This window comes from Mycteria americana, chromosome 3 (assembly GCF_035582795.1).
Source record: "Mycteria americana isolate JAX WOST 10 ecotype Jacksonville Zoo and Gardens chromosome 3, USCA_MyAme_1.0, whole genome shotgun sequence".
NCBI classification, from domain to species: domain Eukaryota; kingdom Metazoa; phylum Chordata; class Aves; order Ciconiiformes; family Ciconiidae; genus Mycteria; species Mycteria americana.
The window spans coordinates 34,003,464-34,029,372 of NC_134367.1; the positions used below are offsets into that span (position 1 = coordinate 34,003,464).

Sequence of the window (25,909 nt, forward strand, 5' to 3'; positions counted from 1 at the left end):
TACTTAAATTGTTAATGACAGACCATCCTAAGGAAGGTTGTCAGGTGTTTACAAGGATGACCTAACACATTCAAAATCTTGTCTTGATAATTTCTCTGGAAAATAGCACACATCTTCACAGATGACCGTACCTAACTACCTATTAGGAACTGAAAAGGAATTTAAATCTAATCAGTAGACAAATATAGAAAAGAAAGAAAAGTTTAGACTGGAGAAAAAAAAATAAATTGGATTCTCATCTTGGAAGCAGCAATCTGTCTTTGGGTTGCTGAAGTTTTTTCCTTGGCAGTGTTTCAGGGACTTCACAGTATCCTAGTACATAGCCTAGTATAAACATTGGTCATTTTCAGGACAGCACAAGTCCTATGGCTTTTTTCCTTAAATTAACTTTAGCAAAGGATGAAAGAGGCTGAAAATACTTTTAAGCAGTTAAGTTATCCGTATCGTAAATGACTGAATAAATTACTTGAAGTGTGTTTTTATATCGGAGTGGTGCAGCAAGCTGCTGAAGTGCAGCTTAGCTCTTCTAGTAAAAAGCTTGTATTCAAATGGCTTTCAAAAGAATAAAATTATAATTGTATTAAAACTTACGTCAAACAGTATTTCATTTTAATATTGGCTGATTGGAGTTGCACTGTATAATGCAGTTCTTGATAGGTAAGATAGCATTACTACTGACATGTAAAGGTGTTTTAAATAGCATAAAATAGCAGTCATCAGGATTCATTTCTGAACCCAAATGTCTGTCTGTCTTAATTGGCTAGCAAAATACATACAGCACATAAACTAGGTTACGTTTGTAAATTTTGCAGAAGAAAAACAAATGTATCTTTAAGGACCTAATGAGAAGAAACGTGAATATTTCTATTAAGTGCAAAATATTTCCTGTGCACAGAAATAAGGATCCTGACTTAATACAGAATTGAGGTAACTGCAAATTGTTTATTGAATCAGTCCAAATTACTGTTAAACATTTCTCACACAGGAAGGTTTACAGACTAAGCTTTAGCTGACTGTTTGGTTATGTCAAGCACAGCTGTTTTGATGTCCACACAGAAAACATTATTTTGTAACTGCTTTTGCCTACTGCTTAACTGTGGCTGTAATTGATTTGTATTAATTAAAACATTTTTCATTTGAAGCATTTAATATTGCATATTGTCATTAGTCTGAAATAAAATCAGAGATTACACATGAACATTTTTGTCTGGCTTCAGGTTTGTCTGTTATTCCACTGCTTAATTTGTTACTTTATTGCTTAAATATATTTGATTTTCCTAAGTTATTTCAGAACTAAGTACAAATTAATGAAATCTGAGCTTCTGGGAAAATACGAAACTGTTCTTTTCCAGCAGAAAACCAGCTAATTCACAAGTTGTGTTATGTTCTTTCTTTTTGCTAACAAAATTTTAAGTTAAAATATTAAACTACAAAGTTAATGATATCCCTCTTCATTTATAAAGATATACTTCAGTCATATCAAGCCCTCATTCTAGTCTTGTCTCATTAATGTAGAACTTGCCTATCTGGGCTATCATAGCTGGCGAAGAACCTGAAGAATAGGAAACTCATGTGATGTGTAGTTGTACAAATTCTGTTGTGGTAAAGAGTTTATGGCGGTGTGTAAACACCCTATAGGATAAAAAATATGGACACCATATAGATACTACAGATAAACACCTCCTGTCCCTATAGTAATCTGATCAAAACTGGCTTCCCTTTTTAGAAGGCACATCCCTGGGTTATAGTTTGGGGGAAAAACTGGAGAAGCTGTTGGGCCCACAAGACCTTGCCTTACTTTTTTTTTTTCCTAAACCATCATGGCTACATTAAGCAATTGCATTAGCTGAGGTACTTTATCTGTTATCTACAATGGAGTGGGTAAGGAGGTTGTTTGGTTAAGTTTCTTCTGATGTACTGCTTTAGCTGAAACTTAACTAATATGGTGAGGCAAATGGCCTGCAAAAGTCTGTCCTGGAGCACTAAACCTTAAAGTAGTAGAAATTGTAAGTAGGATCTTCCTGTACTATAAATCTACACAGAGTGGAAGGACAGGGTGAGTATTTTGTGTCTGCAGTGTTTTATAGGAGAAAATAAAAAGGCAGGTCAACAGGTTGCTAGTTGTTGAACTATTTAGGATGCACATTGCGAACAGCTTGAGTGTGTTCTTACCTGACAAGTAGTAATTTTAACATAGAAGTGCCATGTGAGAAATGATGTGTTAGTTTCAATGAGTAGCTGTTAGATGTCTTGACCCCTGAAATGTCCTTTTATGATGGTAGCACTTACTTTAAAAACTGCTAGTCGTCTTCATCATTTTGGTCTTAAAGGTCAAGCAATGGACATCAGGTGGTCTGACTTTTTGAGATGTTGAACAAGACAAATTAAAAGCAAGGTGGCTACCCAAAATATAGTCAGTATTTCCACTAGTAAGAGGAAGGCTTCTTGCAACAAATCCGGGGAGCTATGAATGTGTCTTGGGATTTTCGAATACCAATTCAAAAGAATAGAGTCTAACTGAAGGGATTTCTCCTGCTTCCTTGTTTTGGCTATTGCTGAACAGTGCTTGCACACTATCAGGGCTTTTTTTTTTTCTGTTCTGCCCCCTGCAGATGAGTAGGCCAGGTGGGTGGGCAAGAAATTGGGAGGAGACACAGCTGGGACAGCTGCTGACTCTAATTGGCCATTCCATACCATATTGATGATGTGCTCAGCAATAAATGCTCAAGGAAAGGAGGAGGAAGAAAGGACATTCTTGGTTATGGTGGTGTCTTCCAAAGCAAGTGGTGTGTGTGCTGAGGCCTGGCTCTCTAGGAAGTGGCTGGACAGCTGCCTGCTGATGGGAATTAGTGAAGAAATCTGTCTTTCTGTCTGTCTGTCTTTCCCTTTGCTTGTGCGCAGTTTTTGCTTCGCTTATTAAAACTGTTGTTATCTCAGTCTGCAAGTCTTCTCGCTGTCCTCTTTTCTTCCTGTCCTGCAGGAGAGGAGAGTGAGAGAGCAGCTCTGTGGGTGTTTGCCTGTGTTGCCAACCCAACACAGTCCTAAGCTAAAGATCAGGAGAGGGGGGCATAAAATTCTTTTCTAGGCCTCAGGAAAGTGTTCATACAATATATTAATACTGAAATGCAAACTGCTGCAGTTGCATGAGTGGTCTAGATGTGCATCTTATACAAAGGCGGAAAATAATGCTCGAAATGTTTTCCAACTCTTCAATGCGCCTTCTTGCTTTTGATGGTTAATTATTTAATCTCTGAACTCCTTAGAGCTCAGAATTAGGTGGACTTTAAAGCAGTGCCTTTAACAGTGATGGTGTACAGAGCTGAAATAAAACGATATAAATGTGTTTAATTTGAGACGGTGTAGTAACTTCAAGTCAAACATCCCAAGTGTCACTGTGGGAGTTCAGGCCAGCATGCTTTAGGTCTGTCTCAACATGCCAACACAGCTGAGAAACAATGGTAAGGTTCATAAATCAACCCGATTCTGTGAGAAAATTCATTGGGCTGTGAATGGCAACTCATACTGTAGTTTAGGAATCGAGGGTACTGAACGTATCCAGTTTTCCACCATTCTTAGTCATGGATATTTTCATCAGTTGGTTTTGCAAATCTCTATGTAATCATTCCCTAAGAGCTTGCATGCTACTGTTGTAAAGTCTGTGCTCTATGAGATATTAAAGGATTTGTTTTATTAATATAAGATTTCCCTGCATTTAATTTCAAGTTAAGTACAGATGCATGTTTTAGGAAGCTTTTAATTAGAGAAAAAGGGGCAACTTCTACTGATATCTGCTGATGCTTGCATCTGATGCATAGCTGTAAGGATTATTCAAGATGTAAGCAAAATCTTGTTGTTAGTAGTAAGGCAACTTTCTAAAGTTTGTTTGGGTTTTTTTTGGAGGGGGGAGGGGGTGGACACAACATATGACTTCTTAGATTAATCTGTCTAACTCAGATTTTATGTGACATCACTTAGAAGTAGAAAGCCATAAATAAAATTGCTAACAATGGAGATTGTTAGAAGTAATAGATATCCTAGAGAAACAGCTGTGAGCCTTTATTCAGACTTGTTGATTCCTGCTGTCAGTAAAGAATTATGCCAAAGAAAATCTATACAGTATATGGAATTTTGAAAATAACTAATTTATTTTCCCATTCCCCTTAGGTCCAAGATGGGCCTCTTGGAACACCGGTGTTTTTATTTGCATCAGATGTGCTGGAATACATCGAAATCTTGGGGTCCATATATCAAGGGTCAAGTCTGTCAACTTGGACCAATGGACACCAGAGCAAATACAGGTAAAATATCTTAAAATATGTTTTCAATTTGGAGGGAATACCAGGAGTCCTTTTGAAAGGATTTGAGTTTATCATGATGCCACAACTTAAATGTTTTACCATCAAAGTAGTTGTTAATGTGTTACATTTCTACTGTAATGAGTTTAAGTTCTGAAAACTCACTTCAGAAATTGGTTTAGCTATCTTTTCTGTATCATTTTGGATGTATTGTACCTTGCCACGGGGACTCTGAAAGCTGCTGCTTTGTTGTATCTGTAGAAAATGTGTTTGTTGTAAGCCTTTTCCTTTTCAGTAGGGGACAGTAAGGTAGCGTTCACACATCTGCTTGGTTCTTGATTACATTCTTTTGGTGTACCAAGTACTGACTTTTCCAGGTGTACTCCAGTCTGAAGCCTCTTTCTGCTGCCAGACAAATTTTCTTGCTTCTATTCCTCCTGGTCTGAAGAGCAATCCTGAGAGATGAAAGCTTATCTTTCACTGGATGGGTTAGTTTACACTGTAAACAGCATCTATGTTGTTAGCTTTTGTCCAGCAAGTCTTGGCAGGCAGCCCTCCTGTGCCATGGGAGCATCTCCCAAGACGTATGGCAGCAGAGAGGTCTCCAAGTTAAAAACTTGCAGTTTCGTTTAAGCACACCAATAGCATTCTGACTGTTTCAGGATTTAAAGTATTGATGGACATGAACTAACTGTTTTCTACCACTTTTCCTTAGTGCATGCAGGAAATGGGAAATACTAAAGCAAGACTACTCTATGAAGCTAATCTACCAGAGAACTTCCGAAGACCTCAAACAGATCAGTATCCTTTTTGTTTTAGCTTTCACATTGAAATGACTTTTAATGCAATTTAGATGTTATGACTGTTTCAAGGAACTGCTACATTTGGCAACTCGCCTTATTTATTTCATTGATATTGTTGTATAAGAAATGACAGTGGAAGTTGGGACGGTTCAGAAAAGGTTTAAATTACTTCAGTTATAGCAAATCTACTTTGTAATGAGATTTGGCAAGCCCCATTTATTTTTGCTTTCAGAAGAGGTAGCTTCATAAATTCCCTGTATGTAGGAAGTTAGAGTGATACTAGAGAGCTCTTGAATATTCTGTCTTTATCTTGAGTAACTGCCAGCTGAAGTTAGAAGCATTTGAACAGGAAATAACGAGCTGAATGGTAAAGTAAAATAAGCCATTGGATCTTACTCAAGTGAAGTATGGATTTCTTCCTCTAGATTAAGTATTCTGTAATTTTTTGGAGTTGAAGTGCATACATTCTATGAAGTGTGCGAGCACAGATGACTAGCACGGGAATATCTAAATAAACCAAACCTCCCTGATCGCCACCACTTGTGTTGCTGCGTGGTTATCACCATGTACCGGGAAGGGGAGGGTTGGAAGAAAAATTGTCTACCGCCAATAAATTGCTTTCCTCAAAAAATACCTTTTTTGAATACTGAATCATTAAGATAATGTATAATGGCATTAATTTAGATTTGTATTATCTCCTGATTTAGTGAAGTTACTCCACAGGTAGGATTTGCTTCACCTGACCTTACTGGAACTCTTTAACTATAATGAGATCCTAAACACCTACTGTTAAGTGAGCTGAATCTTTCCCCAACTCTCTTAGCCTGATGATGATACAGGCTATGGAGGCTGATAAATGGACTTAGTCGTAACTGGATCTGAATTTTCTCCTTCTATATCCAAAAGTGATTTTGGTTCTTCTGTTTATTAGATACTATGCTCAATAGATACTATGCTATGTGCAGACTTTTTTTGGAAGGGTTAGACTCCTTATTATAAAATGCACTTGAGCAAAACAGGTATGTTTTTTCATATTCCAGTAGCTTTTAAATTGAACATACATACACATAAGGAAAAAGTAACTGGAACCAGATAGCACCGTAGTATTCCAGCTGTAATATTCTAGAACTTTATTTCAGCCGTAAGACTGAAATACTTTGACTAAACCTTACTCCAAAGTAGATCTTGAAGATGTATATTTTGTTCTTACTGCAGCTAACTTGAATTCACTGGTGCTATTGCAGGAGAAGCATACTCTAAGCTTTTCTTGTCAGATCAGACCAAAAGTCTCATTTTTAGACTTTCAAAATAATTCTTTTGTTGACACTGTATACCTTGAAATAATTACATAGCCTTTTGAACAGTTGTCAGTTTCTAAGAGGTGGAATTGGTCAGCTGAATATATTTCATTGCATGTGTTTTCTTTATTAAAAATACAGTGTCAGGAGAGATGATGCCAACATTTTCTGTTTTATTTCTCAATTTCCCCATAACTTTGGCAGCTACTTACCTACTTGGCATTCATGACAAGCTGTTGTGTTACGGGCTTTTTTTGCCTTTCCTCTTTGCCCTTTGTATCACTACAAAATCAGTGTTGTCTCATCAGTATTCTGGTTATGAATATTCTCAATATTCTGAATAGTCTTTTGGATGAACTATGAAAACTCTTTGCATGTAATGATCACTTCTGTATATGTTCTTCTGTATTAGTGTTTAACTTCCTGTAGCACTATAATGTACTTATTTCTATTTTTTAGGTAATAGAATGGAGACACAGGAGAAATGTGTATGTGGGATCTGCCCAAAATCTCCTGCCAAAGGTCCCCTATCACTTCTGCTTCTTAGTCACAAGACTGACCTTTCTGGGCATTTTTTATTCTTCTCTTGTACTTGGCAGGGATGCTCTGGCGTAGAAGCTAACTTTGAGGATCATCTTGATGTTTTTTTATATGGCAGCTTTAGCTTCCTGTTTGAAAGTGGTTTTTTATCCAAGAGTAGATTGGATCATTTTTGTCTCTCGTCATTTTACTCAGTGCTTAAAACAGTTTTGGCATCTGTTGAGGTTGCTTTAAATTCTTTTGTTTACAAGAACGCAGTAGGTTATTGATCTAAAGGAACTTAGACGTGGTCCAAAAATTCACACATATTGAAGTGGGGTAACTTGAATAAAGTGGATATTTTTCAAAATACACAACACCCCAGTGTAATAGCATCGTGAAAAATTAAACCCTTTGAAATTTAAACACTTATGATTCTGTGTTGTTAATTTTCAAATTAAAACTTTCTGATTGTCTGAAATGTCAAGTGTGCGTTATGGAAAACTGATAAAAATAGGGAAATATTCATGCAAAAGAACTAAAATCTCTAATACCAAAATCTTAGCAACCAAAACTTAGAACACTTGACAAAATAAATGTGCCATCTGAAAATGTTAATTTTGGCAAATAACTAAGACTTTTTATTTGAAGAAAGGATAAGTTGTTCTAATGTATTTTATAACAATCAAGTTTTGAATCTTTTCTATTTACTTCTAAATTAGTTATAATTTAATACAGTTATCCAGTTACAGCCCAAAAGCATGGAAAAAATTAATTTCCCTTTCTCTATCTCCTCCCCGCCCCCCGAGATTATATAATGCCGTAATTTGTACTGCAACTTGAAAATAAACTTTCTGAGGGAATCCTGTTTAATCTTAGCTAAATTTGAAAAGTTGTGGGAGTTGTATGTTACACAACTTCCATTTATCTGTAATTTGATAATATACATTGATTTTTTGGCAAAATGACAGTCCTTTTGGTATGTGTGAAGAATAATGCAATATTAGTTCTAAGATAGTTTTATGTTCAAAGTGCTCAAGATGCCCTTTAGAATGTAGATTTATTTGGAAAGAGGTAGAAAAGAATGTTTTGGTTTTTGCAACTTCTATGAAGCGGTGTCTTCAGGTGACACTTGCATACAATTTGAAACTCAATGTGATAGTTGATGATGTAATTTGGTGCACAGAATTAAGGAACTGAGTGCTCTGAGCTCAGTGTTAATCTTAAGAGATAGTATGTGGAGCTAAGGTATCTTTCCATCAATTGAGGAAAAATTGCTATGGAAGTTGAAGATGAAATGATCTGAGCTTCCACAGCTGCAATTTTGATTTTTGAATTGATAATCACATTGCCAAACAAATTAGTTAAAATTTATTCTACAGATAGCAGAGAATCAGCTTTACTAAAGTTAAAGTATTCACACTGCTTTGGATGAGCTGCCTCATGAAGCTGAGACAATAATTGAGGAAAACAACTAGTTGTCCTTTTTGTGTTTGATGAGCTAGTGAGTTGTCAGTTCTGGTCTTCTACATCAATATGCTTGCTGCAACTTCCACCTTTGCTTCAATATCTTCTTATCACTACTGTTTTAGTTTTGTTTCCCTTCCACAGAGGTGTTTGTTGTAATAGGAGACTCTCATGGAGGACTTACTGATCTCAGAGAACTGGTTATGATCAGCTTTTGATGCATGATACAATTTGTGCAAATCAGAGAACAGGTACATACATTCATGTTTTATCTGAAGAGAAAGTATTTTTTCCCAAGTTAGGATGGTAAACTGTACTTTAATTACTTACCATATATGAGTACCTTTGTTCAAGTATTTGCAGTACTACAGCCCTGTAGCTTATAAATACCAAGTGAAAATGTCCTAACTGTGGAACACTGAGTTAATTCTAGTATGTCTTTCTCATATTGTTTCATTAAGAGATTAAACTGATTAATTCTCTGTAGTAAAAAGAAGCTCTTTTTGGACACTGCAATAGCAATTGTTCTGTGTAAAGCAGTTTGTTCTGTTGCTTTAAAACTACAACATGAGATGGAGCAAGAATCTGGTGCAATTCTTTGATTTGAATAACCCATCATCTTTTCAGGTTAATGTTGCTATTTATCTGAATGCATATTTTCCTTAAACTAGCTACTTCCAGAGCTGTGGAATTTTTCATTAGGGATAAGTACGAAAAGAAGAAGTATTATGATAAAAATGCAATTAATGCCTTCAATGTAAGTAAACAGTTTCACCAAGAATTCTGTCGCTTTTCTTTTTTGAAAGCTACATAAGAGAACTGTAGAAAACATTATGTATGTTAAAATGTCTTTCACAGTCAAAAACTTTTTGATACAGAGCTAAATGCTTTCTTTTGTATCTCTTGAAAGCTATTCCTAGGTTCTATAAGTTCAACATACATTGTCTATTACATTTATAACACCAAAGCGTTATGATCCAACAAATAGTATAAAGAGTTGGAAGCAAGCTGTGTTTTTCTCTTTCAGTGATGGGCAGTTCTTCAACAGTATACTTTGAGTCCTTTCTGAGTACCTTTTTCTGTGTTACAGGGATAAGATAGGATTACTGTTTCTGGTGACTTTGTCTTCCCTCATTCTCTGTAATACCTTGATGAGAAACCCTCTTCTGAGGGTCTTATTGCTCTGCTGAATTCCAGACTGTTGCTTGCAGAGAGGTGCACTGGAATAGCAAACACGAGCAGTATGGCAAACCAGCTGTTTAATCATGTAGCTGTGTGCTCACTACAGTAAGTTGGTGAGTGCTTTTCTGGAAAAGCAGTTTTGAGAATGTCAGCCTTTGCTGAAGTTCACAGCCTTGTTCAGTTTGTTGGATATGGCTATTTCTGAGGCATACAATCTAGTTTATCTATTTTTATTTATATAGGTGTATTTATGCTTAAACACACACTCCTCTATACCTACATTATTTAAGTATGACCTAACACGTAACTTACTACTCCATCTCACTAGGCAGTGAACTTTGACAGGGAAATGAGTGCAAGGGTGGGAGTAAAGAGTGGGAGTTTATGCTGCCTTTGCCATCTGAGAAAATGGATCTTTGAATGACAGTTTCATTTTAGAAGGAAAAAAAACCAAGCCAAAACCAAATCTGGAAACTAGAGAAGTGTATTTCATTAAGCATTGTTGAAGTAGGGGGAAAATGGCTTCACTTAATAGGTAAAATGTAATTGTGGTTTGAATTACACTGTCAGTTACCCTTCTTTACTTTTATTTCAGAGTAGAAAATAGGAAGAATTGTTTAAAATTATACTTTAAAAAGTTCAAAAGACTCCCAAGATCCGTCTAAACAGAGAACCTAGGTGTCTAATATAGTAGTCCACTGCTGCCTTAATATGTTTGAAGGAGTAATCAGATTTTGCTTTATCGTATTGCAGACTAATATGAATCGCTTACCTGTCGTAGCAGCAAGGATAGAATCCAGACAAGCCAAAGGGATGCATGTTAACTGCTGAGTAGGGAACACCATTTTATTTCTTCCTACTTGGGCTTTTCTTTCATTGGCTAATGTAAATAGCATAATCTCTCTGAGATTGGAACAAAATCTGATTATGAAATATTTTAGCAATAGACGACTCATGCACATTCACATTCACCTGCATTTATTGAAGGCCACCAAACATCAGGTTTGAGGTAGGCAATCTGAAATCAGTTATGGCAGAATCCTAAAAGTACATGATACTAAATTAGCTGAACTAGTGTAGCGCCTGTAGTCCTAGTCTGCTGCTTGTGTTGGGTTACCCTCCTTGGCTCTGGTCCCAGCCCAGCCCACATGCCCCTGTAGTGCTGTGACTGGTATTTAGTGATCATCTTTTGAGTGGGCCTGGGACTGACAGGGAAGAGGAAGAAAAGGTGAAGCTGGGCCTCCATTCTGCATGTCTGATACGCTGCTTTTCTGCTCCTGGATACTGTTGGCAGGGAAGAGGGGAAGTTACCCTACACTTCCAGCACCCGGAGGTCTGTGGGAAATTTGAGAAGAACGGGGTGAGGAAGGGAGTTCTGTGGGAGTATGCATTTCTGTGCCCCCATGCAGGGGGTGGTGATGGTTTCTAAAGCTTTCCTTTTGCAGTCCTTACAACATCTGAGACACCTTCCCTCTTGGGAGGAAGGGGGAGATTCCTGCTTGTAGCCTTCAGTCCTCTGCCAAGTGTTTTGGTAGCATTAAAGCACTTGCTAGCATGATACTTTAATGAGTAATAGTCTTGTGAACTGTTCAGGTGGGGTGTCTGTTCTACATCATGGCAAGCTCTTCTGGAAAATTTCTTTACCCCACTTATTTTTGCAGAGAGTACCCTGTGTCCTGTTTTTAATCGAAATCAGCATTGTTGAGGTGACGTGAGCTTTTAGCATGCTTACTTTTTGTTATCACCTTTGAAATAGCAATGCCTTCTGCTTGGATTAGGACCAATTTAAGTTGGAGATGCATATGTATGTTGTCGTTTGGTAAAATGAGTCCCTTCTGGGTATGAGCAGGTAGTACAGAAGTGCAGAAACAGGCTTGCGATGCCCTAAGGGTCACTTTCCTTAACCAGGTAATTTCACTGAGGTGGTGTTTAAAAATGTAAGGGGCTTTCCCAGATTTGGTCCACTGTTACAGGTTGTTTGCAGTAAAAGCCTCCTGTAGCATGGAAGTTGTTTTGAATAGATTCTCTTAAAACATGCAGTACAATATTTCTTTTAGCTTAATTTTGGCGAGATCATAAGCTTTTCAAGTTTGTCTAACAGTACAACATCTGTGTTGATGTTAATGTATTCTGATTCATCGTTACTGGGAAAATGTGAAATGCTGGTTCTGTATCAGTGCTCAGGACTAAATGAGTGGTACGCTTTACTCGGCTGTTGCAAGTGGGTTATCAGTGAATAGTTACTCTCTTGTTTTCTTGCTCAGACTCAGTGCAGGCTTGTGGCTTGTTTATAGAAAGACCTGAGAGACTGACACCCTTGAACAGTGGTGTTTTTCGTTTTGTGTTTGTTGAGTTTTTTTTCCTTTGGTTGTTTTTTTGTGGTTTTGTTTTGTTTGGTACTGGGAAACATTCTGCTGTCATTTAGGCCTAATTCTTAACCACAATCTTAGGCTTTAGCCTTGAGAAAAATCTTTGGAATGTAGCAGGAATGGTAGCCCCAGGTAGGCGAACTACAGTGCTCTGGGTCAGGTTAGGATGTGTAGGTAGGGAATTTATCAAAGTGATCACACTATGCTTGTCCCTTCTTTTCACAGATGTACTTCCACATGTACTTCAAGTGAAACAAAGCAGGAGCTCCAATTCAGAATAAGCAGTGTAGCTGGCAGGGGAAGCCTGGGAAAAAAAAAAATCAATGGAAATGATGTCTTCATTATTTTTTTACCAACACTGATGATACAGTTAAAATCAATCTGACATTTTAAGGAATATGTTAATGTGGATAAGTTTTATGGGTGCCTTTCAGGTTTTTTGGAATATTTATACTTTTTTAGATCTTACTTGGAACAGAAACCTTTTTCTAATAATTAGAAATTTAACAGTTACATATGTGTTTGCTGCTTCATAATGTTGTAAGACAAGAAGAAAAAGTTTTAGAAAAATGTCTAACAATGCATTTGTAGAAATACTTTCTTTCCAGAGCACTGGAATATTGCCATTTTTTAATGTTTTTTTCTGTTTAGCTGCTGTTAAAGTAGCAGTATTTCAGTTTTATTCTGATCAATGTAAAGAAGAGAATTTTCAATACATTAGCCTACTCAGGGAGGCAAACTGATTTTTTTTTTCTTTTGTACCCCATGGAAGTATCTTCAGATGCATGTCAACTCTATGAAAAACTCTTATAGTTGAAATGATCTGTAAATGCTTAGATGCATGCAGTTGTAGGGTTTGGTATTATGACTAAAACTGTGAAGACAACTGTATGGTATTTATCACGTTTAAGAAAATTATCGAAGTATATTCCATTTAAGTAGCGTAGTCCATGACAGAGTTAGAAGTAGTGTTTCTCAAGCCAGTGCCTATCATAATTCTCTCCCAACATTAACAAGAGTCACACCGGTATAAAAGATCAACACTTTCTTTCTCAGGAAGTTTGTAGTCCTACTGTGGTGAGACCTCAGTTTGTGAAGACTTGTAAAGACTGACTGCTTAAGAAACCCATATCTCTTGATCTGGCCAGCTGCCTTCCTGTTCTGCTTTTGTATGATGTAATTTTGAAACATTCAGGACTTCATGGGTGTTTTATGCTTTTTATGAATGCTTACATTTTTAAAAAGAGGAATTACAAGTAAAAACACTTGAAGCTGACAGGGTTTTACTTGGGGATATATATATATTTGTTCTGTGAATAACACATGTGATTTGGTAGTGTTAACAGCAGGAACTTTTTTTGCTCTTTAAATAATCAACTTAAGAGCAGCAGTAGCTGTTAGCAAGTCAACTTATTTTAAATATTCTCAGGATAATGTTGTCCTCCTAGAATTCATTTTCTGCCAAAGCCCCTTCTCAATTTTTAGGCATACATAAGCTGTGAATGATGCAGAGTATAGCATACTAATCCGATAAAACAAACTTCATATAGTAGCGAAAAGATTAAGGAGTCTTTATAAATGTGGTGCGTCTAAGATATGGTAACATGAGCAATTTACTGTACAATATGCTGTGCTGTTTGACTTGATTTATCTCTGAAAGCTAGTAGAACGCAATCAAGAGCTTGCATCAGTTCTGTGGTTAACTACAGACAGTTACCATAGGTCAAGTGGTGTGAGGTAATTTTGTATGTTAAAACGCTCCTTCAGGTGGGTGCTGACAAACTGTTCAGGAATATCATTCCACTTCAGACTTGCACCTGATTATCACTTTCAAGCATAGGCAAATCCTTTTATATTCATCATAGGGGCTTTTTGTACACAACAATCCTAGAACTGAAGGGTAAATCATGCAAAGCAGTTTCTCCTCTAGCAATCTCAGTCCTGAAGACTGTTGCTTATTAAATCTTTTGTTTGCTTTGGGCTCTCATTAAACTCTTTATGCTCCTTTAGTTTACTGTTTCCTGGAGCACTCTTACAAGAGCACAGCTTACAATTATACAAACACCTTTCCCCAAGAATCTGAACTTACATGCTTAAATAAATGACTTGAAGGACTTTTTCAGAATTGTTGCAGTAAACCTAAGTGGAACAAATATGAGCCTTGTTGGAGACACAAGACATATTCCAAGAGAATGAAACAGAAAACTATCATGAATTTTTTTTTGAGGAGAATAAAGTGCCTTACTATTTTAGAGAGACTCCTTATTACAGCAGAGAAGACTTGGATAGTTCTAAATCTGCGTCTACAAAAGGAACTCCCAAATGGAAAAACACTGTACAGGCTAGGCAGCTGTCTGCCTTAACTTATTCCCTTTTTAGTTTTGGTTTGGTTTTTTTGTTTGGGTTTTTTTTTTCTCCTTCCCTTTTTTCCCTGTTTAGGCTTTTCTCCTGTGTTCTTCTCACCAGACCTTAACACAATTGCAGTTACTCTTTTGTTTCTGTATTTTTTTGCCTTTATTTTTTTTTGTCTAGGATATATTGGTAATTTTCTGGATAACTTGGTATTATCTTACTTCCTCATACCACTTTCTACTACTTGGATGAAGGTTTTTCAAGGTTTTCCAAGAAAGGGAAGGTTGGAAGGTTTTCTTGGAAGGTTTTCCAAGAAAAACCATGGATGAAGATGGTGATGCTGAGCCAGAAAAGAGAAGCTTGGGTTGGAAGACTTCTAACTGCAGCCCATGCATTTATGCAAGGGGATTTTTTTTTTTTTTTAACTTAATTTCCTGTGGTGATATTTTCTTGGAAGCTGTGGCAGATCTAGCTGTTCTTGGCTTCTGGGCCAGGTTCTTTTCCCAGTTCTCATGAAATTTGTTACCTGTATTGGGGAAACAATGTTTATAGTAGGTTTTCTAACATCACCAGCAGATGTAAGAGATGTTTAATGAATTCAAAATTGAATGTTTGCAGTTCATTAATAGAAATTCTGTTACAGGCTGAAAAAATGACATCATGATTCAAGGCTAATTGTCATCTTAGTTGAACTATCATAACTTTTGATTCTTTTGAAACACTGGAATGAAACTGAAAACAGATGATGTACAGCTTGGTTTGCATGCAGGATGAGGAGTGTTCTCAGGAATCTGTTCAGAATATCACAACAAATGCTCGTGGGCAGACTGCTTTTTCCAGTGAAAGACAGCAGATTTCAAGTGTTAACTCACACTTGTGACTATCACGACAAAGCAGTTATTTGACAAGTTCACTTTTTGGCCTTGTTGCTTTCTCTCGATTATCAAACCAATCCTAAGACAAAGTAGTTGAATCCAGAACTGAAAATGGAAGATTGCTGGAGAGATCACTTTCTAGTTTGGAAGAAGTTGTTCAGAGATTAGACTTATCCACATTAGTGACTGCAATAATAAAACCTGAAGAGTAGGACTGCATCGCTTCCCCTCCATACTTACATCTTAAGAAATAGATAGGCATTGACTGCTCAACTAATGTGAAGGCAGTTCCTAGTTGTATAGGAATATGAGTGTGTAACAACTTATCAGTCTGGTAGCTCGTCACTTCAGAATTAGTAATGAGTTTTAAAGAACAGAAATCCTGTTGTTTAAGAGAGAAAATATGCATATATCATCTTTTTAGTCATTGTTAAAGAATTTAGCTGATCCCAAGGCTGTTTCTCTACTTAATATTCCTGTCTAATTTCCGCCCATCCTTCAATAAGTTTATCACCAGTACCTGGAATGATGTCCAAGGTGACAACAGTGGGTAGAATTTGCTCTTGTTGAAGGGAAGGCATTATGAAAGGTCAGAGCCCCTTGGCTTGGTACAGGTCTGAACAGAGCTGATGAAAATGCATTGACTGGGTTTCTGTGCTTGAGTGAGAGATGCTGCTTGATTTTTGGTTACAAATAGAATAATTCAACGTTGTGACTATACCTGACAGGGTGTAGTGCTCGAAGGGCGACTTGGCTTATCTTCAACAGAAGTCATTTGTTTACTCTGGAAATAAGGCAGAAGTATGACAAGACCAGTGGCTCCAGGACTGGTGCTCTGCATCTCCAAATACTTTGGGATGTTTGTTTTTATGAAAGTAATTTCTGAACAGAGTATTCATCTTGACTGATGATCTCTGTATTGAGTCCCAAATACTTGTAATCAAAACTATGCACCTGGTTAAGGTGGAGGGATGGTTGTTAATGAGGCTCATGATCTTAGATGCAGTGGCCAAGAGAAATAGCAAACGTTGCTTGTTTTAGGTTTTTGGGAATTAGTAAGAATCTCCCAAAATTACTGATTAAAGGAAGTAAGCTTTGAAGTAGATAATTACACAGTTTACCAGTAAGCCAAGAAGAAATGTGTGATATTTAGAACGGAGGTTCCAGAAAGAATAAGATCTGTCTAAAATACACTATTGAGTAACAGCTGCTGGTGTGATTCTTTGAGACACAGCACTGCACTAATGAAGGGGTTTCTGGTACCCAATCCGAATAATTTAATTTGACTGTATCTACATGCTGCTAAGTTAAAAGTGTACTAAAGTTGCACAGAGGTTCAGGAAATCGAGTTTGAAGCAATCGTATTTTCCAAATTTTTTAAGAACTTAGCACTTCCTCTTTGAAATAAAATAAAAACTGTAGAGAGGCAATCTTACTTAAACTTTTGTTTATTTTTATATCTAATACAATGACCTTTATGCCATACAAGTAATGAGAAGAAGCAGTGAGGTCCCTGTGTTGGACGTGGATAAAGATTAGCTATATAGGTATTATCACAAACAATCTCTGCAGCTTTTAATAAAAGTAAGTACATAGGAGAAGAAAGAGCACAACTTCTCAGAATGCATATGGAAATTGCCTTATTCAGGGTGGATGGTGAATCAACTTAAGCAGATTCCAGATACTTTCAGTCTCAAAAATTATGAACTGGCACAATCTATTCCACTGCATGGAGTGTGAATATATTATCACGTCCTGACAATGTTTAGAGAATAGTAAACGAAGCTTCTATATTTAAGGGTGTGAATTATGTATAGAGCAGAAGTTTCATGTAACTCTTAAGTTCACTGACGGAAAAGAATAATGGGTCTACATTTTCCATGCTTTCCTAAGACATTGTGTATAATTTAAGAAGTATGAACTTAGACAGGCAACTGGCTAAAATGTGATGTGAATTTAGAGATTGTGATGGCACATTTTCCAGAAAGTTATCTTAAAGGAGATTAAATCCATAATACATTTACTGCACTAAAGTATGTCATGTGGGCTCCTTAAGATGGATAAACTGGGGTAGGATAGTGTACGTGAACAGTAAGTTTATAGTAGCTAGCATTGAGAAGCATTCAGTCACTGGCTTGGAGAGAGGTTGCCACTTAGCCCTCCCAGTATTGCAGAACTGTAGTTGGCTTTTTAGTGGTCTGTGAAGAATTTGTGAATCAAGTGCTATGAAGTATTTTTGAAGTATGCTAATGAAGATAGGCATCAATAGGAAGCACTGAAATACCATACAAGAATTATGACTTGAGGGCAGCGATAGTGAAAGTGGGATAAAGTATTTTGCAACATCATGCTGCTAGAATGGGTTGAATTATAGAATCCAGAATAGCTCGGGCTGGAAGGGACCCTTGGAGATCATCCAGTTACCCCTGCTCAAAGTGGGGTCAACTACAACAGGTTGCTTAGAGCCGTGTCCATTTGGGTTTTGAATATCTCCAGTGCTGGAGACTCCACAGGCTCTCTGGGTAACCTGCTCCAGTATTCAACCACCCCCACAGTAAAAAAAAAAATAAATTATTCTTATGTTTCAATGGAATTTCCTGTGTTTCAACTTATATTCAGTGCGTCTTGGTCCTGTTTCTGGATACCACAGGCAACAATCTGCCTCAGTCTTTGCTCACTCCCACCAGGTATTTATGCATGTTAATAAGACTTCCTTCCTCCTTTGTCCCCCATTAGCTTTCTCTCCTCCAGACTAAACGATCTTGACCCACTAAGCCTCTACTTATCTGAAAGGTGCTCCAATCCTTTAATCATCTTTAGTGTCCCTTTGCTGGGCTTGCTCCAGTCTGCCCATGTCTCTTGTACTTGTGAGCCCAGAACTGGCCATGTTGCTAGCTCATGTCCAACTTTTCCGCCAGGACCTCCAGGTTGTCTTCTGCAAATCTGCTTTCCAGCCAGTTGACAAACAGCCTGTACTGGTGCGTGGGATTATTCCTCCCCAGGTTCAGGACTTGGCACTTCCCTTTGAACTTCATGTGGTTCCTGTTGACCCATCCTGTCAACGGTGCTCTGAATGTCAGCACACCTATCCAGTGTATCAGTCACTCCTCATTTTGTATCATCTGTAAACTTGCTGATGATGTACTGTCCCCCATTGTGTGGGGCATAAATGAAGAAGTTAAATAGCTGGCCCAAGTATCAACTCCTGAGTTGATACTAGTGACTCCTCTTGAGATGGACTTTGCCCAGCAATGGTTAAATGAATGAGTTAGGGAAGCCAAAGTGTGGGGTTTTCAGTATGCCGGCTGCATTCTTAGTAGCTCCCACGTGCAGGGTCTTGTTTTCCCCACTTTCCTAAGTACTTTCATTTGAGCAGTAGTTCACGCAGCTGGACTTGCCTACCTACAAGTTACTATGTCCATGTAAACAAAACTTCTATCGAAGCTGAAATCTGCTGTGACTGTGGTGCCAGTTTAATATGGATCATGAAAATATAAGTGATCCGATATGCAGCAGGGCAAGCTACTTAGGAGAAAAAAAAAGTATTGTTCTGAAGTGTTGGGAAGCTCTCATTACAGACAGTTTTCCCTGGAACAAATACAGAAAACCTCTGTTAGGTTGGACAGGGGAAATGGAGAACAACTCCAGTAAGAGTTAAAAGCATCTGTTTTGTTTACCCTGTGTCAGCTTTTAATTAAGCCATGGTGATTCTCCATAATATCTCAAGAGGTGGTTATCTAAAGGAGAAGCTAAATAATCTAAAAAAATGCGGGCAACTCTAGGTATGGATGCTCTTGGTCAGAACTGGAAAAAATATTTTGCACTCAAGTCTAATACTATTAAATATATCTGTATTTCCCAGAACACTGAGTAATTGCATCGCTGCTTGATGTAAATTTTATGAACATCTATAGCTCTGCGCACATCCAGAACTACAGCTAGCTTTTGCACAAGCTTCACCCATATTCCTGTAACGAGATATGGGCACTCTGAAGGGATGGAGGAGTGGTGAGCATGTTCGGAATACTGACGGAAGAGCAGTACTGGCTTCTTTGAAGAGCCAGCTACTGCTGTGTTTTGTGAAATGTGGGACGCAACTTTTTTTTATGTGGTGTCCAGCAGTTAGAGCACTGAATGAGGGAGACATTTTAGTAACTTTAAAAAAAAGCCTTGCTAGCTAGCCTAAAGAACTTCTGCAGAAATTCGTAGGTTAAGTGTTATTAATAGTACATTAGTATTCTTATACTCCTTTCAGTATTTTGAGAATAGGCCTCTTTAAAAAATGGTAAGCAATTGGTTGCGTGTTTATATGCATCTAATAGCAGTCTGTAATTGCTACTGCTTTAAAATAAAATACTAAAATTAGTGTTGTCAACATTCGTTGGAGATGTATGGTAATAAAGTCAGAAGTCTGCTGAAATGAGAAAAACATATGGAGTAGCTGAACTTAAAACCTGTAAAATGAGAGTAGTCCTCTTCATTTAGGTTATTTCCCTGTATATTGTGTGCATATAAAATGGCCACTCGAGGGCACCTTTGTATTTGGTTCAGCTGCTAATTTCCTGAACATATTGACATGGTTTGATAGCGCACTCATTTTTTAATCTCTTGAATCTTCTGAGTGATAGCACCCTAAATTTCATATTTAAATGGAAGATTGATACAGTTTCTAAAGCTTTAATTTGAACCCTTTTTAATAAAAGGCTAAATAACAACATGCATTACCTCAAGAGGAGGATTTTGGAAAAACTACAAATAAAAGTTGTTGAAAACTTTATTTAGTACATTGACCTTAATGACCATAAGTGCTTGTATGAGTGTTATCTACCATCAGAAATATGTTAGTACAAACTGAACTACAGTAAAATAATTCTTAAGTTTTGTATGTTATGTTCTTTGATAGCTTCATTTAGTGTGTCTTTAAGCTTACTTTTTTCACTTGAAATCATAGTCTGGTGCATAAACTACATCAGAGCCATGGGGCCAAATACTGTTTGTATTCATGTTTTTATGTAAACTATTAACATAGTGTATATTTGGATAGTGCCACTACTAAGTAATAACTGGATAAAAACTATAGAACTTTTTAATGGACAAAACAGGGACAGGTAATACATTGCCATGTATGAGGGGCAGGGAACTGGAGTAATATTGTAAACCTGCAGATCCTTTCTTTTCCAGTCTTATGTTTTTTGTGACCCAAAGAGTCTCCCTCACAGCATAGGTGAAAATGAAATCTTACAGAACTGTTGCCTGTGTATGTATTTTCTTGCTCAGCACTGTATGTACATGATGCTTTAAAGACAGTATTGAGTTTCATTATGCAAAATGGTTATTTTTACTTTATCGCCTTTCTAAAAAGGAGTCCCAAAACACAAACAATGGAAAGAGATTCAAGAATTGCTAAAAATGAAATGACTACAAGTTTTTTGGTCTGAAACACGATCAAAATTTTGTGGACGTATGAGTATAAATGTGGAAACTTAAGAAAGAGCTCCTTGCCTTCATTCCCTCTTTTAGGCAATTCTGAATTCACTTCTTAATCAAAAGACCCAACGACTCTTAAGTTAAAAACTAAAATGAATATTCAGATACTAGTTGTCAGTTTGCAGTACATTCTTAATGCACAACAAGCATGTCAACTTTATTCTTTTTCTAGCAGCGTGTATGGTTGGTTGCAGGGGTTGCCATCGGTTTTGTCTAGTACTTTAAAGCGGCAGTAATCAAGGACCTCTTAGTTGACAACTGTCGTGGTTTAACCCCAGCACAACAACTTTCTCGAGCGTAGTGCTAACATATGTTATTGTAATAGGTCAGTGTGTGCTTCTTTACTTGAATTCTGGAATATGGCTGGAAGTTGCTTTTTGGATTTTGATGTAGAAATTTAGATGAACTGACAGATGTGGCCAAAAGCGGGGGAGGTTTTGGTCATGTGTCTTTAGTGGTTACGATGACAAATCTTACTCTTAGTACCTACTTGCTCAAATGTCTTTTTCCATTGGATCTAAAAGATATTTTCCACCTTTCCTGCTGTCTGCTCTACAAACTTCATAATTGGTGTCAGTATTGGCCAGTTTTTCTAGGAACTGATTCCTTAGCTTTTTTCTCTTTGTTTCTACTGGGATATAACAATTGGATTAAAACTGAAAAATTAGAAAAGTGATAACAGAAGACAATTACTGTTGTGGAATAGTGGTTTTTTGCAAACCAGATTTTTTTTTTTTTTCCCCTACACTAAAGAGGAGATGTCTGCTTGTAAACAACAGTATTTTCAGGTACTCAGACTTGGACCCAAGCATGGAGTAGATCTTCCTTTACTGATGCTTCTGGTCAAGCTTATAGAAACACGTCATTATTAATAAGGGCTGATAAATACCAGATAGAAAACCCGTATGTTACTTTGATGTGGGATTACGTGGTGCTGCTTTTCAGTGATCTCAGTCTCCTAAAAAGCAGTTTTAAAATTATTATTAAAACCTTGGTTGGCAATCCTGAGTGGTGATCAGGGTTCTGCAATAAATATTTAAAGTGCATTTACGGCTTTCAACTAATTAAAGGCAGTTTCACCAGGACTGAGTGCAGCACTTACTCCAGGAGAGTTGGATGCATTTACCTGTCATGGGTGAGTGGTTTGATCCGGGGGTTAGTCTAACCTCAGCGCTCCCACTACTGGCCACAAATGTAGAAATAGGTCACTGAGCAGATGCTTTCTCATTTGCCATTTGCTGGCAAGCTAATGAATCTCTTTTGACTACAAACGGGAACAGCTCTCTGAGCTGCTTTATCACTGCAGTAGTTTTAAAAACAAAGATTACTGGAAATACAAGCCAGCAGCACACAACTTGTTGTCAACCACTGTTCCTTATTGGTGTTTCATCTGTTCAATAACTACTGTCCCCCATAGCTAATGGTATGTCTGCACTGCAAACAGGATGTAGAAGGTATTAATACCAACTTTGAATGGTCTAACGTGGGTTTTGACAACAAAGTCATCAGAATAGCATCAAAATTTTTTAGAGTTGACTTATGCTAATGAAAAGGATTATTTGTTGACGTTTTTTGCTATACATTACATCTGTAAAGTGTGCTGCAGTTTGAAAATATGAACATACCACAACCTTTCAAAGTAAGAGTTGGGGGACAGTACAAGGGAAAACAGAACCTGTGAGGTTTTATTGACATCTCGGAATGTCAAGCAGTTTCACTGGTTTGCTAAAATATGGGGTTAGTTCGGGTTAAAAATGAGCGTTTTGAAATCTCCTGAAAACCAAGCACTTGATGACTAAGGTGTTTGGTTTCTCTTCGTGCTTGAAGAGGGTATTAGCATCCATAATAATGACTTGGATATTAGTGAAAATTCAGTCTTCGAACTGAAAAAATCCCAAGATGATAAAATAATACCCTTACATTGCAGTGTTCTTACAGTTTTTAGTTTTATTTGGTGCTAGTTCTGGTATATGGACATGACACAATATGACACCTGAGCACAGGCGAGGAGCAGAATCGTTGGCACTGCAGGGACTCAATTCTAGCTGGAGAGCGCTGCTGAGGCTCCTCTGCACTCAGCGTGGGCTGTGCTGGATTGCTTGGAGGTCAGGAGGCAGCTGGTTCCGTGCCAGCTGGGAACCTCAACAGGGTTAACAGGTCGGCTGTCCCTTAAGCATCGGTTTGTCCCGATGGCAAGTATTTTTCCAGGCTCTCTGGTACCCTGATTGGCTCTTGATACTCTGACTGCTTAACCACTTGCCACAATGGACTGCACCAGTCTCTCTTTTAATCCCATTTTATGTTTAGCTTTATCCAGCCACTCAGTTTGACTTGATTGGATTTTTTCATTCAGATTTCCTTATCTGGCGCAGCATGGTAGATAACAAATTTAACACGATGCAGTGGTGATAAAGCTGTTCAGCAGCCCAAACTCATGCTATTGCTTTCATTATATCAACTTAATCAGTTCTTTATACATTGTAATCTGTCTTCTCTTAAAGATTAGCTTCAGTCATATGCCTTTTGTACTCTTGCTTAGTTGAATATTTGCATATGTGAAGTGTGCTTTCAGGTGCTGTTTTTTAGCCTGAAGTGAATGTAATGCTGCTGTTTATCTTTAAACATCACGCTTCGGCATTTCTCAACTTGTACATCCTGTTCCATATCCCAGGCTAGATGGCAACTGCTTTTCACTCTGTCTCCTGCTTACAGCTTGTGTGACGCTTCTCCATTACTTGATTTGCAAAACTATAATAATTACTTTCAGGCCTTCATAGAATTACCTTATCCTAGGTTAGATAATCCCTTAATTTATGAAGATAGTATGCAGATTGAGAAGAACTATTATGGGAGGATGGAAATGTGACGCAAACATCTATAGTGCTGATTTCCCCCCAGGCCCCAAATGAAATTCTGCTTACCTGGTTCTGTGTGGTGAGTAGCTGTTACCTGCTCTTCACATGCGAGAGCTATCAAGCTTAAATTCTCTTAAAATCTGTAGCATACGAAAGAATGAAAAAAAAACCCAAAACAAAATCCCACTTTGTCTTTAGAAACTTGGAAGGTATACCTAAGAAGTTCCATTATCACAATTTCACACATTTCCATTTAATTGAAATCTTAGTAAGGAACATGGTGTTAGAGCTCATAGTTTAATATATGTAATTACCTAACCATTTTTCTGACATCTTTATTTGGTTAAAATGTGGTGTAATCAGAATAAACAGGATCCCTGTGTTTCTATAGCAACAGAATGCTACAGTTTGAGAAACTGCTTCATTGCAGCAGATGTATCCATAACTCCTCTAATAACCTGAGGATTTTAAAACAGTAAATTTAAAAATGAGGATTCTGTTTCATATTTCTGCAGGTAAAATTTGGTTTAAAAATTAAACCTTATAAATACCTTTCCTGAAGCTCTACACCACCTTCCAGGATAAGCATAGTTTCTGAGTTTGTAAAAATACTGAATATGTATATTCTATGAATATTCCAGCTATATAAGCTATGGTACTGGTAGGGTTTTCTGTAAGAAATATGGGGTATTTAGACATGAGGTAGGGTTTTTTTTGCAGCTTTCAGTTTGCTTTTAGTGCAAGCTGTTTTTTTTAAACTAAGTAAAAACATGTCATCTAAATTGGTTATTTTGATCCAATATAATGACCTGCTCTGTAATAGCTTCATTTATTTTTAAATTTTCCTTGTAGATAGTAGAGATGATACAAGACAGTGTAGAAGTGTCAGCTTTATAGCTCTGAAGATCTTCTACGTGTTTGGTAAATGTAATTCAGTTGCATTTTTGTAGTAAGGGGAATAGAAAGATAATGTTTCCATTAAAGTGATCAACTATGCATAAAGAGATAGGATAGGAAGGTGTATGAAAATGCATTTAGAGAAATCCTATTTTCTTGAGCAAACTGCATCTGTTGCATATATAACTTACACTTTTTGGGTAATTCTGGAAGTCTAGTGGTGCTAATAGCAATTTTACATACTGATTCCTAGAAAAGAAGTGTCACCTGTCTGGAAGGTCTGGCATCCTACTGCTAGGATGCGGCTTTATATTAACCCTAAGCTCTTTACTCATTTGGAGTGCTCTTAAAGAAGAGTTAATTAGAACTTTAATTAATGTATAACTTTCAGAGTTATTTTGCATTCCTCTTAATAAAAATACTCTGTTACAGTGAACAAGAACAAAGACACTCTCTTCTCTCCCCCTCCTCTGGGACAGTGTGCCTTCATGCTTCAGGACATTAATATTTCAAGAGTCACACTGGATAAAATTGAACAATGGATGAAACCTAATTATTTTTCTTAGGCCTGTGATATGATCTTATCCAGGTTCATTTTCTTATATTCTGTTCTAGTGAATTTCATTGTAAGTCACTCATTCCTACCTGACAGATTTCCTTTAAAAATCATACTGATAAAAAGGAGAGGGGAGGAAAGAAATACTTTGTCTCCTCTTTTTGTTTTTTTCTATGTTGTATTTTTTTCTCCCACCCCCAAAATTGTTGAAAAAAAGAATGAAAATCATGTCTCTTAGCTGCCTCTGCTCCACCCCCCTCCCCCCCTTCCCAGCTGTTCTTGCTTATTTTCTTTCTCCTTTCTTTCCTCTGTTTCGTACAGATATCCTCTTCTGATGCTGCTCAGCCTTTGGCATCCTCTCCTTCTCTGCAAGCTGCTGCTGAGAAGAGCAAAGCAGAGGTATATTGTTTTCAGGTGACTCTTGTCAGGTTACTGCTTTGCACAAATGCTTGCATTTCTATAGAGTAATTTCACTGAGCTAACTAGGGAATTTGAATTGCTGGTAATACTTCAGGCATTTAAAATACTTTTCTCCCCCTTGCTTCCTGGACTAGATAAATGAAAAGAACCGATACAATGGGACAAAGCACGTGCATGATTTTTACTTCTTAGTGTTTAAATATCAAAAATTCTGGTTCCGCTCTGGTCTAGTGTCACAAAACTGTGGAAACACCATTTCATTCCCAGCTATAATGGGCATGAGTGACATTGTCCTGTCTCCTCAGGAATAATTTTTGGTATCTTTTTTAATATTACTTGCTTGTTTCAGAGTCTAAATTATCAGTACTGTTCCAGCCATTTAGTTCAGTCTCCTTGGAGATAAATATAGAATTAATTCGGTGACATTTCTGTTAACTCATACTGGTTTTAATATCCCTTCTAGCTGGGATGTACGTGTATGTGTTGATGTTACATTTACTGTTTAGAAGGGCCTTTGAAAAACTTAACACACAA

General features: G+C 37.3%; 1 protein-coding gene across 5 annotated transcripts in view; it reads left to right on the forward strand.

Annotated features, from left to right (window-relative positions):
• SMAP1 (small ArfGAP 1) overlaps positions 1-25,909 on the forward strand; it is a 106,364-nt gene that overhangs the window by 23,729 nt on the left and 56,726 nt on the right. For 3 of the 5 annotated variants that reach the window (XM_075498173.1, XM_075498170.1, XM_075498174.1), the window contains 4 exons: positions 4,165-4,298; positions 5,011-5,096; positions 9,064-9,139; positions 25,277-25,369. In XM_075498173.1, coding sequence (XP_075354288.1) covers positions 5,014-5,096; positions 9,064-9,139; positions 25,277-25,369 — 252 coding nt within the window. In that variant the 5' untranslated portion in view covers positions 4,165-4,298; positions 5,011-5,013. The remainder of the gene's footprint in view (positions 1-4,164; positions 4,299-5,010; positions 5,097-9,063; positions 9,140-25,276; positions 25,370-25,909) is intronic. The other 2 variants (XM_075498171.1, XM_075498172.1) reach the window with 2 other exon arrangements.